This window comes from Grampus griseus (genome assembly GCF_964374135.1).
Source record: "Grampus griseus genome assembly, chromosome: 8".
Taxonomy (NCBI): domain Eukaryota; kingdom Metazoa; phylum Chordata; class Mammalia; order Artiodactyla; family Delphinidae; genus Grampus; species Grampus griseus.
In genome coordinates this window covers 109,107,791-109,119,842 of record NC_139002.1, presented here as the reverse complement: position 1 = coordinate 109,119,842, position 12,052 = coordinate 109,107,791, and the positions used below count along the sequence as shown (strand labels likewise).

The 12,052-nt window shown below is 61.2% G+C and overlaps 1 protein-coding gene across 1 annotated transcript; it reads left to right on the top strand.

Annotated features, from left to right (window-relative positions):
- The first annotated feature begins 4,904 nt into the window (after positions 1–4,904).
- On the top strand, positions 4,905–11,743 carry MRPL23 (mitochondrial ribosomal protein L23). The gene is made up of 5 exons (XM_082660616.1): positions 4,905–4,957; positions 6,645–6,767; positions 7,640–7,722; positions 8,341–8,414; positions 11,528–11,743. The coding sequence occupies exons 1-5, from the start codon at positions 4,941–4,943 to the stop codon at positions 11,690–11,692; spliced, it is 462 nt and encodes a 153-aa protein (XP_082516742.1). The 5' UTR covers positions 4,905–4,940; the 3' UTR covers positions 11,693–11,743.
- The last annotated feature ends 309 nt before the right edge of the window (positions 11,744–12,052 follow it).

The window sequence follows — 12,052 nt, the reverse complement described above, 5'->3', positions numbered from 1 at the left end:
GTCCTGCAAGAGGTCACGATGACCCACCACTGGCCTCGTACGTGCAGACATCTTTGGTGGACTTTATGAGACACAGCAATATATCATTTCCCTTAAAGATAGCAACTGGTACAGAACAGACTGGCCAGATGACCGGGGGAGATACCGGGCCACACCTAACAGAAGTTCTTAGCTTAAATGCTTGCTCGTGACCTTACTAACGTCCTTAGCTATATGACGTGCATCCCGCCTATTTTACAAGACGATTGTTTCTTGCACTGCCACATGTGTGATCGACCCTCAGATAACATTAATGATGATTAGGAGACGTGAAATGATTGATCTAATATACAGTTCTATAAGATCAGTGATTGTAATAGTGTAACTCTAGATGTAGGAAGAAGTACAGACAGGGACCCGTTTCCTGGGACCATAACAGACTAGCAGGACAGGGGGTCCAGAGGCTTTGGGTGACTGCTAATAGGGCCTAGTCCAGTAACAGCACCTTGCGTGACCCGTCACGGAAATCCTCGTCTGACTCGGGAATGAGCACTCCTAGCGCCATGGAACAAACTGGTCACGCAATGCCTCCCGAAGCTTGGTTGAAATGAAGACGGAAAGGGAGGGATTGTAAAGTAAAGAATGTTGCCCACCATCCAGTTCTACAAGAATGAAGTCATCAGCCACCACAGTCGCTGACCTACAACACACCCTAAAAGAAGTCCAGGACAAAGGGCAGGATGAGGCACTCTGGGAAAACTGGCACAACTGTGGCCCTCAGATCGTTTTTCAGGAGAAAATGTTATGAACCCAGTTTCCTGCATCTTCCCATTCTTAGAAAAGCACTAAAACCGTTAAAAACATCTTCTACAAGACGTGTGCTTGACTGCACGTACCCCGTTATCAGGATCACGTATTTGCTGGTCTGCCCCCTTCCCTCTTTGGAATTGTCCTCAGAGCTTTCTGAAACATTTGGAGTCTCCCCGGTTACAAAAACAGGCTGTAATGCCGAGATTTATAAGTAATATATGTCTGGTCTTTGCCCCCGCTCCCTGGCTGCCAGCTTCCTCCCAAGACCCTTGGAATTTCCTGAGCATCATTTATTATAATATTTGGAGTTTTGTCCTCGGTTCCTTAAACCGCTGAGAGCCATGAAGGTGAAATGGGTGTCTCGTTATTCATACTCACAGCAAGTCCCTTTGCAGCGCTACTGGGTTTCTGTTCATGAGGAAGTTTTGGGAAAAGACCCGAGGAAGGGGGCTGATGTCAGGAGAGCCAACCCTGAGCAGGGGAGTAGAGACGGGCTGGAGGTGGAATCCACAATCAGTGGCCAATGATTTAATCAATTGTTTTCTATAGTGAAGCCTCCGCAGACCCAGGAAGATGGGGTTTGGGCCGCTCCTGGGCCTGTGAACCCGGGGAGATCTGGGGGAGATCCCAGCCCCCTCCCCACACCTCGCCCTCTGCATCCCTCCCATCTGGCTGGGGGCCTTTGCACAAGCTGTCTGCGTGCCCTGGAAATGCTGTCTCCTCTGTGGGGCCTCTCTGACAGCCTCGTTTAAGCCCCCTCCAACCTCTGTTACCCTTCCCCACCCCACGTTTACAAGGGAGTCCAGTGCATCTCACGCTTTTATTTTATTCAGGTGCCCCCATCCTCAGCTGCAGCCCCAAGGCACTTCCAAGCTCATCTTGTCCCTCCCTTGGAGCCCTACAGGGATGCCCACTGCTCTCTGAAAGAAGCCCCAGCTCCCCAGTCTCACTTGCAAAGCGCAGCGGGGAAGCTGTCCTCCCAGGAAGGTTCCTGCTCACCACCACCGCCCCCCTCACCTGCCCATGGGGGGTCCTCCTCCCCTGGGCCACTTCTGGGCCTCTCCGGCACCAACGCGTGGTGGGGCCCCAGGTAGGGATGTCAGATCTAGCAAATGAAAATGTATGTTAAAAAAAATAAAAGAATTAGGGGTTTCCCTGGTGGCTCAGTGGTTGAGAGTCCGCCTGCCGATGCAGGGGACATGGGTTCGTGCCCCGGTCCGGGAAGATCCCACGTGCCGCGGAGCGGCTGGGCCCCTGAGCCATGGCCGCTGGGCCTGCGCTTCCGGAGCCTGTGCTCCGCAACGGGAGAGACCACGGCAGTGAGAGGCCCGCGTACCGCAAAAATAAAAAATAATAAAAATTAAAAAAAAATAAAATAAACGAATTATATCCCTACATGCCTGTTAGGCCCACATCCAAAACACTGACACCAACAAATGCTGGCGAGAATGTGGAGCAACAGAATCCACATTGCTGCTGGTGGGGACGCAAAACGGCTCAGCCACTCTGCAAGACAAGCTTGGTGGATTCTTACAAAACTACACACGCTCTGACCGTAAGATCCAGGCATCACGCTCCTTGGTACTTACCCAAAGGAGCTGGAACCTTACGTCCACGTAAAAACCTGCACCTGGAGGTTTACAGCAGCTGATTCATAATTGCCAAAATGTGGAAGCAACCAAGATGCCCGTCGGTGGGTGAGCGGATACGTTTCTGCGGTACCTCAGACAGTGGAATATTATTCAGTGCTAAAGAGAAAGGAGCTATCAAGCCACGAAAAGACACAGAGGAAAACATAAGTGCATACGACCAAGAGAAAGAAGCCAGTCTGAAAAGGCCACATACTGTATGATCCTAACCACAGGACATTCTGGAAAAGGCAAAACCGTGGAGACAGTCAAATGGCCTATGGTGGCCAGGGGCTGGGAGGAGGGGCGAAAAGGAGCACAGACGGGTTTCAGGCAGTGCAGCCACCCTGCAGGACATACTGTCATGGTGGGCACAGGTCATTACACATCCGTCACAACCTGTAGAACGTGCAACGCCAAGAGTGAACCTTAATGTGAGCTAAGGCCTTCAGCTAATATTAATGTATAGGCATCGGTCCATCAGTTGTAACAACTGTATCACATGAGTGCAAGTGTTAATAATACGGGAGAATGGGGGGCAGGAGAGACAGAGTATAGGGAATCCTTCGTACCTTCTCAGCAATTTTTCTGTACGCCGAAAATCATTCTTAAAAGAGTCTATTAAAAAACAAATAACAAAAAATGTTGTTTATCTGAGCGTCAGATTTAACTGGGCCTCCTCTCCTTTACTTGACAAACTTAGCCGCGTGAAGCCATGAAAAGCAGTGAGGGGAGAGAGGTGATGACACAGGGGAAGAGGAAGAGAGAAGGGCCACACGGGGGCTCCCCAGGCTGGGGGGGTTGAGACCCACCTTACACTCACAGGTCCCAGGCCTTGAGGGGAGGAACCCAGTTGGCAGGTAATCAGAAAAGCACGGGCTGAGTGTTGGGGGCCGGCACCATTGAGACCCCATCCCTGCCCCATCCTCCTCGAGGACCTCAGCTCTCTCAGTCCCACTGATCAGAGCAACGTCCACTGAAATCCAGCGCTGCGCCTCACGCGGGCCCCTCCCATCAGGCCCGCACGGCTCTGAGCTCCGGTCCCGGCCACACCTCTGAGCAGCACCATGACCTTTGGGTTGGAATATGGCTGCTGCATTAAAGCTTTACAGAAAGAAGAAGAAAGCCTCCTGGCCTCCAAGTCCGGGGACCCCCATTTTCCAGCTCCAGCCATCTCCCCACCTCCTTGGGCCCTGCCAAGGTCACCTGTCAGCCTCACGGGGCCCTGGCACAGCAGGCCCTGCAGCTCAGGCCCCCTCCAGCATGGTGTGTCCCCCTGCAAACGAGCCTGGACCCCCTCCATCCCACAAGGGCCGGACATTTCTCTGCCCTCCCCTGGTCCTCCCCAGCAGGCCGTTGTCCCCCCCAGTCACAGCTGACCCCGCCCCAGCTCCCGCTCCCCAATGTCAGTTTCTTCATCCTAGACGAATCCACTTAAGGTCTCCACCACCAAACACTCCAGTAAGGAGGGCGCTCCAGCCCCCTGCCCAGCACCCAGCGCCTCACAGGAGCGTGATGCCTGCCCCTCCTCAGGGTCTTTCTACTCATGCCTCCTTGCCGTTCCATCCCCACCCTGGAGGCCTAGACCTTCCCCTGCTTCCTGGGGTTCCTTCTCTCTCTGCAGGCTGTGGAATGCCCTCCCTGCCCTGAAGAGCACTTAGGGTGGGGTGCTGTGGGGTGCACAGGGGAACCAGACAGTCTGGTTGGGGGAGGCTAGAAGCAGGGAGCAGAGGGGACCGGGGAAGAGCAGGGCCTGGGGACCGGCACCGGCAGGAGGGGGGCTGCGGCCCTCGCCTCCCCACAGGTCTGCCTGCTGTGTGTGTGTCTGCGGGGGTGGGGGGGGCAGTGGGCCCCGGGTTTGGCCCTATGGAGGGGTCCCCCGTGAGGGCTGTGCTGTGGGGAGGCTGGAAGTGGGGTGCCCAGCAGAGGCCTGAAGCAGCCAGCAGCCTCACGGAGGAGGCGTGGCTGGGGCACCTGGTTGGGGGGGTCTCAGGGGACGGGGAGAGGGGCCCAGGGCAGGGCCCAGCTGGGCCGGCCAGAAGGACTGGGATGGGGGCCAGGGAGGGAGGGAGGAGACCACCTCCGCCAGGTGGAGAGAGGGCCCTCCGACACACCCTCCCCTCCCCAACTCCCCCAGCCTCCCACCTTGACCAGCAGCTGGAAGGGTGGAAGGCTCTGGGCGGCATGACCTGCAGTTATCCTGGGCACGGGCGGGTGCGTGGGGGCCATGCGTGGTGGTCCACTGGTGTGCTGGGCCCAGGGTGGAGGGGGGACATGTGGGACTGGGGTGTGCTGCCGGGCATGAGCGGGGCGTGAGGGGTGGGGAGTGGATACTGGGTGTGCGGAGCTTCGGGAGTCAGGTGAGGCTCAGGTGAGCGGGTCGGTGGGGCTGGTGGGGGGGCCGCCAGGTGCGCCCCAGGTGCGTGGGCTGCGCGCGTCCTCCCGGGCGCCAGGAGGCGCTGCGGCGGCGTGGGTCCGGGCCGGGCGCGCCCCTCCTTCCGCCCGCGGCCCCGGAAGCCGGCGATGGCGCGGAATGTGCTGTGAGTGGGGGTCCCGGGGTGCGGGGTCGGGGGCGTGGCCGCGCCCGGGACTTTGCTGCGGGGGCCGGGCCGGGCCGCGGGGACGTGACTCAGAGACCCGCGCGGAACGCGCGGCGTCGAGGCGCCCGTGGGGGCGGGGCGGGGCGGGGCGGGCTTGGGGCTGGGGTGGTCGTTCCGGAGCCGGAGGGGCCCGGGCCGCCCCTTGGGGGTCGGGCCTGACGCTTGGCGCGGGCGGGTGGGAGAGAAGGTTGGCTGGTCTGGGGTCCGCCGACCTCGGGCTTCGGTCCCCCCCGCCCCCCCGGCCGACTGCTCCCCCACCCCCCGCAGCTCCCCAGGGGACCCAGACTGCGCCCCTTGCAGTGCTCGCCGCTGGTCACCAGGGGGAAGGTGTGAGCCTGGGTGGCCGCCCGCCGGCCTGGACCCCCACGAGGGCAGAGCGAGGCTCGGTCCTGGACGAGCAGCCCTGCGCTTCCAGAACCTGCCCCTCCCGCCTCGCCGGCACAGCGGAGGAGGCTGTGCCACAGGGTTCTAATGGGGCAGCTGCCACGTGGGACTGGGTCGCCAGGAGACCCCGGGAGACGTTACCTAGCGCTCAGCCCAGCAGTCGTTCTAATGCGGGTGCCCCGGCCCGTGCCAGGGTGCCTGAGCCCTGCCCCCTCAGAGTGCCACACCCTGGACCTCGGCTCCTGACCCCCTCACGCTCCCCAGATTTGTGAGGCCCAGAGGCAGCATGAGATTTGGCTTCACTGAGCCCCCTTCCCTGGTGCTGGGTGCTCCCCAAGATCAGGGGCCACGTGCTGTGCTGCAGATTGGTCACCAGGGACCCTAGATGGCATCCTCAGCCCCTGCTCCCACCCTCCACCAAGACCCGTCCCCTGGGCTCCCAGTAGACCCCTGGCCCCGCCTTGCAGCCCCTGTGTACCTTGGGCCCCCTCCTCACCCCAGCCCCGAGGCCCAGTTGGCAGTGTGGCCCTTCTGGCCCACCAGACCCCACCGGGGGCATGGGTCCAGCTGGCAGGGGCAGTTGGGTGGGAGCCGCAGGTGGTAGCTTCCTGCACCTTCTAGATGCCTCTGCTCAGTTGGGGGGTTTTGGGGGTGGGGCAGGCAGGCGGTCAGCTTGTAGCTGGTGATCTGCACACACCATCTCTCCCCAGCCACTTATCTTCTGATCTTCACGCTTGTCAAGGATGAGCTGGTGTTCCCAGCACAGGGGGTGTGGAGGTGGCCCCATCCCTTTCCCCGCCGCGGGGGTGGGGCCAGTGCAGAATAAGCTGGTTCTGACCGATCCCACCTCACCTGAGCTGAAGGGAGCTAGAGGGCGTGCCCTGTGTGGGGCCCACTCCTGGAGGGTGACAGCCATGCGGGGGCCGCGTGCCTTTGGGACCGGCACTTTGAACAAACACATGACTCTGAGCCTGTTTACGGGGTGGGGTGGGCATGTCCTCTGGCCTCTGTTCATGAATCATTCACTGGTCCTTTCCAAAGGCTGACCTTGGGGGTCAACAGGCCACACCGCCCCGGGGCCTGGGGACTGGCTGCCCACGCCGGCTGAGCAAAGGGGGTGGCCTGTGGGTGACTGCCCCCTTGGCTCCCCGGCCCCATGGGCGTGATGACCTGTGGACCCTGCTGGGGTGTCCCGGGAGCCTCGTGTTCTGAGCGTTTGACACGACCCCTCTCCCCCTTGCAGGTACCCTCTGTACCAGCTGGGCAACCCCCAGCTCCGGGTCTTCCGCACCAACTTCTTCATCCAGTTGGTGCGGCCCGGCATGGCCCAGCCCGAGGACACCGTGCAGTTCCGGATCCCCATGGAGTAAGCCCCCCCTCCCCGACCCCAGAGGAATTCAGGCTGGGGAGTGCCCCGAGGGGCCCACAGCCCTAGAGGTGCCGCCGAACCCCACTCACAAGCAAGGTTCTTCCTGCCGTGAAAATTATGCAGGCAGCTCCACACTGCCCGAGGTCTGGTGTGTGCAGGGCCCGGGGGTGTTGTGCTCCCCGCCGCCCCCTGGGAAGCCTGGCCTGAGACCTGACTTCTCTTCTTGCCTTGGTCCTAGCTGCGCTTTCCAGGAGGCTGGGCTGTGACTCCTGCACCCGCTCACCATGGCTTCCAAAGCCTTCGTCCTCAAATGGGGCCTTCACGGAGGCCCCAGTTGCCGAAGGGACACAGCCTCCCCGTGTCCCATGCTGAAGTCTGAGCGGTTCCGGGGTTGGCTTGAGCTTCCGTGTGAGGCCCATGCAGGGTGAAGAGGCAGTGGGACCTAGCCCACCATCCCCTTGACCGTCATTTCTGGGAAGCGCCTGCTGGGAGGGTGCTGCGGGCGGGGCAGCAGCTGCAGAGCGGGCGGCCGGGCGCTGCGGGCAGCTCCTGGCAGCCAGGGGGCACTCGCAGACCGTCCCGTCCCTCCCCTTGAAGCTGGGCCCCCAGGGAGTGTGGCCAGTGGGAGGGAGAAGAGAACTGGGTCCTGGGGGCTGGTCCCCCGTCACCCCCTCACTGCTGCGTCCGGATGCAAGTGTGCTGGGTGGGGACCAGGGGCTGCATCTCCGGAGTCAGCGGGGCCCGGCCTCAGCCCTGGCCTCCCCCGAGCCCGCTCCCACCCGGGGCCTGCGGTCGCAGCTCAGCCCGCCGGGCGCGCTGCCTTGTGCCTCGGCCCTGCTCAGACTGCCTTTCTTTCTCCTTTGCCCCAGGATGACCAGAGCGGACCTCAGGAATTACCTCGGGCACATCTACAACGTGCCCGTGGCTGCTGTGCGGACAAGGATGCAGCACGGTGGGTGCCCAGGGTGGGGGCTGCCCCCTCTGGTGTGGGCTCCTGCCCGCGTCGCTGGCCTGGTCCCCCCTCGCGGCCACTCTGCCACGTGGTCCTTTGCACATGAGGAAACTGAGGGGGGACCGCAGCGGGGAGGTGGCCTCCCAGCGCTAGAACTTGGGTGGCCCGGCCCTGCCGGCTGCTCAGAGCAGGGCCCCACACTCAACCCACCCACCCGCTCCCCCGCCTGCCCCTGGGTCGGTCAGCAAAGCACTGTTTTATTCCCCTGGGCTTTCTCGTTCCTTCCTGTTGACCCCTGCCCGCCAGCCCCCGGTTGCCCAGTTGTAAATATGGCGGCCCTCCGTCGAGGGGAGGCCAGACAGCGAGAGCCTCTGTGCTGACAGGGCAGAAAGCGTTGCTTGAGTTATTTCAGGCACGTTTGGGTTCTCGCCGAGCGGAGGTTGGCGGTGGTGGCGCCTGCCTGTGCGAGCCCGGCCTAGTGGCCCAGGGCGTGGCGCCCGCGGCCTGTAGCCCAAGGTGCCTGCGTGTTTGCCTGTTTCTAGAGTGGGTTCCCGGATTAGTGGGACTGAAAGCTTCATGCTGGGAGTGAAGGTTTTTGTCTTCCCCCGCTTCCGACAGGTTCCAACAGGAGGAGGGATTACAGGAACGTCAGGATAAAGAAACCAGATTACAAGGTGGCGCACGTGCAGCTGGTGAGCGCTCGCCCCGACCGCGGCCTGGAGCGGGGGGTGGGCGTGATCGTGGGGCCCCAGGCTGGCACCCAGTTCTAATCCACATGGAGCCCCGGGAGGAGCTGGGGTTCAAAGCACAGCTCAGAGGTGGGAGGGGATGGGTGTCGGGGAACTTCTCGGGGGCCAGCCCTGGGCGTGCAGTGGGCGGGTGTGGGCCCGCTGGGCTTGAGGGTGGGTTCAGACAGAAACCAGGACTGGCAAGCATCAAAGCAAGGAAGTAGTTAATGCCATGGGGTGGAGGTTCCTGCTGGGGCCTCAGTGTCAAGCCAGACCACTTGGGGTGTGCTGGGGTCCTGGCTGACCCCCTCTCCTCTGGACTGGACTGCGGGGTGTGGCACACTCCCCCAGGTTCTCTTCGCTGTGTCCCCTGCCTAGCGAGGGGCTCCGGAAAGAGGGTTCAGCACCCCATCTGAGCCTTTGCTGACCGAAACCCAGAGCTGGCTGGAGGAAGACGCGTTTTCCAAGCCCCTTTCCGGGCTCTTCCTTTCCAGCCTGAGCTGCCCCAAGACGTACTTTCCCAGATATGCTCTTGACTCAGAATGGACAGCCTTGGCCACCCAGCACCAAGGCCCCGTGGGCTGCAGGCAGGATTCCTCTGCCGGGGCAGGTGACCTTGGACCTGCCCACAGAGTCTGTTAACTGCCCTGCGTTTGAAACCCTGGGCGGCGGGGGAGGGGGTGGGGGTCTTCCAGTTTCTTTAGTTTCCTCGTAAACAGCCTGGGTCGGAGCGGGGAGCCTGCGGGCCCCGGGGCCGCTAGATGGCAGTAGCGCTATTATGAAAACACCCTCTGGCCCCAGGGCCTGTTTCGGGCCTTAGGAGGTAGTTTGTTGAAAGACCACGTTAGCATGGCAGCTTTGCTGAAAAACGGTCACAGTTGCTCTAAACAGGGGCCCCCGTAATTATTTGGCCTAATATTTGCTGTGCATAAAATCAGCCAGTCCAGGCAGGGAGAGTGGCCGTTGGCCTCATAAAGGCGCCTGTGTCCTCTGTGTTCAGTTGGGCCATCTGTCTTTGTCACGGCACGCCGGTCGACACCCCATATGTCGGCATTCGCCACGAGGCCCTTCAGCGAGAGCTATAGTTACAAGTGGCTTTTGAGTCATCCGAGCCCTTGCGTTTCCCGGGCCCCACCTCGCTCTGGAAGCTGAGCTGCGCGGCCTGGGATCTGGTATCTGCAGCTGCCACCCGGCCTCCTTTCTTCCCCTGTGAAATCAGGGCAGCACAAGTGGGAGCACAGGGCGTCCCCGCCGGGCACGCTTCCCTCCGTTGCAAAATTAAATTTGTAACGGATCCCCCCCACCTCCACCCCGCCCGGCTCCGGCAGATCTGTGCCTGGAAACCGGCCGGGGGGTTGGACACTCGCCCCCTGAAGGGGTCCCCTCTCTGTCCTCCGTCTACGGAGACGTCCTCCCCGTGTGTCCCTTGGGGCCTCGTTTCTGGGCTTCTCATCACCGAGCTGATCGCAGAGCGCACAGAGGTCCATCAGAAAGACAAGTGAAATTTCTGGATTTGTTCAGAGTTGGCTGCTTCGGCAAAGCCGGTCCCCCGTAGTGGGGGTCCCGGGTTTCCTCCCACGAGCTGATAACCGTCTCTTTGGCCCAGAGTCGGGGAGCTAGCGAACCTGGGTCACCCCACAGCGAGGAGCCTCGGCCCCCAGGCTGACGCTGACGCCTGCTGGTGACGGAGCGCCTGCTCCCCCGACCCCGCCTGCCCCTCACCATCCCAGGCCGGCGTCTTCGCTTTTCACTGCGACACTTTCCTCCCCTCCTGCTCTTTTCCGCTGATCAGCTTTGGAAGGATGGAGGGTTTTATTTCTGAAAGTACAAGGTGAATTTCTCCAGGAAGGGAACCCCCGGGAGCCGCAGTCGGCCCCCACACCCGGCGCTTGTCTCGGTGAGAAACGAGGAATTTCTCCCGGCGGCGCCCTCTGTTTTTTCCCAAGCTATTGCGGATTGCCATCTTTGTATTTATATCTTAAAATGTCATTTTGGGTTTCCCCCACCTCAGAAAACTAGCAGAATCACCTCGGTATATTAAACATAAATCCCCCATTCTGGGCAATCAGCCCTGCATGTAAACTATTGCCCTTTGGTATTTTAAAGAAGAAGAAAGAAAGTTTTGCAGTGTGTAAGCGAATCCTCCTGCAGGCTGGCTACCGAGCACTCGGTTGCTGCCTTTCATCACTCGGGGCTGCACTCCGCGCCATGTGAACCTCCCGTTCTCAGGGCCGAGGATGTGGGCTGTTTCAGATCACGCTTGGCCGCCTGCCCGAATCCAGATTTCTTTACAAAACAAGGGTCTCCAAGAACCAAGCGCACTTCACTGATTTTACTTATTAAAATTTTCCAGATCCGGTCCTTCTCTGCCCGTCTGGAGGTGGACGGCGCAGCCCTGGGAGTGTTGGCCCGGGTCGCCCCCCCGCCCCCCCATCCTTGGAGCTGCTTTGCGATGTGTAGCGCGTGGAGGTGGCCCCGCACCTCACGTTGCTTGGGGTCCCCTCCTCCCTCCAGCCCACTGACGGGCCAGGCTGGTACCCCGGCCACGTGCTGGGGGTCCGGGCTGGGACTTGGCCGGCACTCACGCGTTCTGAACTTCTAGTGAAAGACGTAAAACCAGTTAATTTGCGAAGCCGGCCTTGATTTATAGCGTGCTCGCATGTACGTTTCTTTGTACGTTACATGCGTTTTATTTGCCAAGCTCTGAGCCGGGAGGAGGGTTCGTCTTTAATGTGGGTAAAGGCCTGTAGGTATTTTGGGTGGAAGACGTTCCAGGGAGGCAGCAGACACTATCTGTGCCTTGTTTCCTCGCCCCTGCCCACAGTATGGCCGGGCGACTCCTGCCGGGGGTGGGTGCTCTGCTGGGCTCCCCCGGATGGGGACACGCTGCCTGAAGAGCTGGCCTCGATGAGGGGCCTTGTCGCAGCAATGGTTTCCACCGCGGAGGGCTGGGGCCCAGCCTGCGTCTGTCCTGCAGGCGACGGGCGGGCGGGTTCCATCTGGCCACGGACCTTCCCACGGGGCTCCTGGCCTGTCCCGCCCGCGCTGCAGGCTGAGCCCGTGTCTTTTCTCCCCAGGCGCACGGACAGACCTTCACGTTCCCAGATCTGTTTCCTGAGAAAAAGAGGGCTGAAGGCAGTTCTGTGACTGAGGACCTGCAGGACCAGGTCCTGGAAGACCAGCGGCGGAGGCAGAGCTGCGACCCCCGGCTCGGGGGCGTCCCTGGCTGGTTCGGCCTGTGACGGGCGGCTGACAGCTCAGCTCAAATAAAAGTGCTGCTTGTGGAGACCGGCCCAGGCCCCCCACCCTGTGCTCTGTGCTCTGGGCCGTGCCCCTAGGCTAAGAGCAGGGGCCCGGCCTCGGGTGTGCCCGCGTGTCTCGTCCTGGTCCCATGGGCCCAAGGCGAGCCAGGCAGGCCCGGAACCCTGTCCAGTTGGGGGGAGACCCACTTCCAGAGCACCCAGGAAGTCATCCTGAGCTGCTCTGGCTAAGAGCTTGTTTTGGGCGGTGTGTGGGGGAGATCAGAGTGAGTGCTGAGGGCAGGAGTCGGGGTGGCCGCTGGGCGAGAGCCTGTCCGGGCTGGGGGTCCAGGGTGGCCCAGT

Coding starts and splice junctions, on each gene's coding strand:
- MRPL23 (XM_082660616.1), top strand. Junction 6,768..7,639: donor CAGTTCCGGATCCCCATGGA/GTAAGCCCCCCC, acceptor CCTTTGCCCCAG/GATGACCAGAGCGGACCTCA. Junction 8,415..11,527: donor AGGTGGCGCACGTGCAGCTG/GTGAGCGCTCGC, acceptor TTTTCTCCCCAG/GCGCACGGACAGACCTTCAC.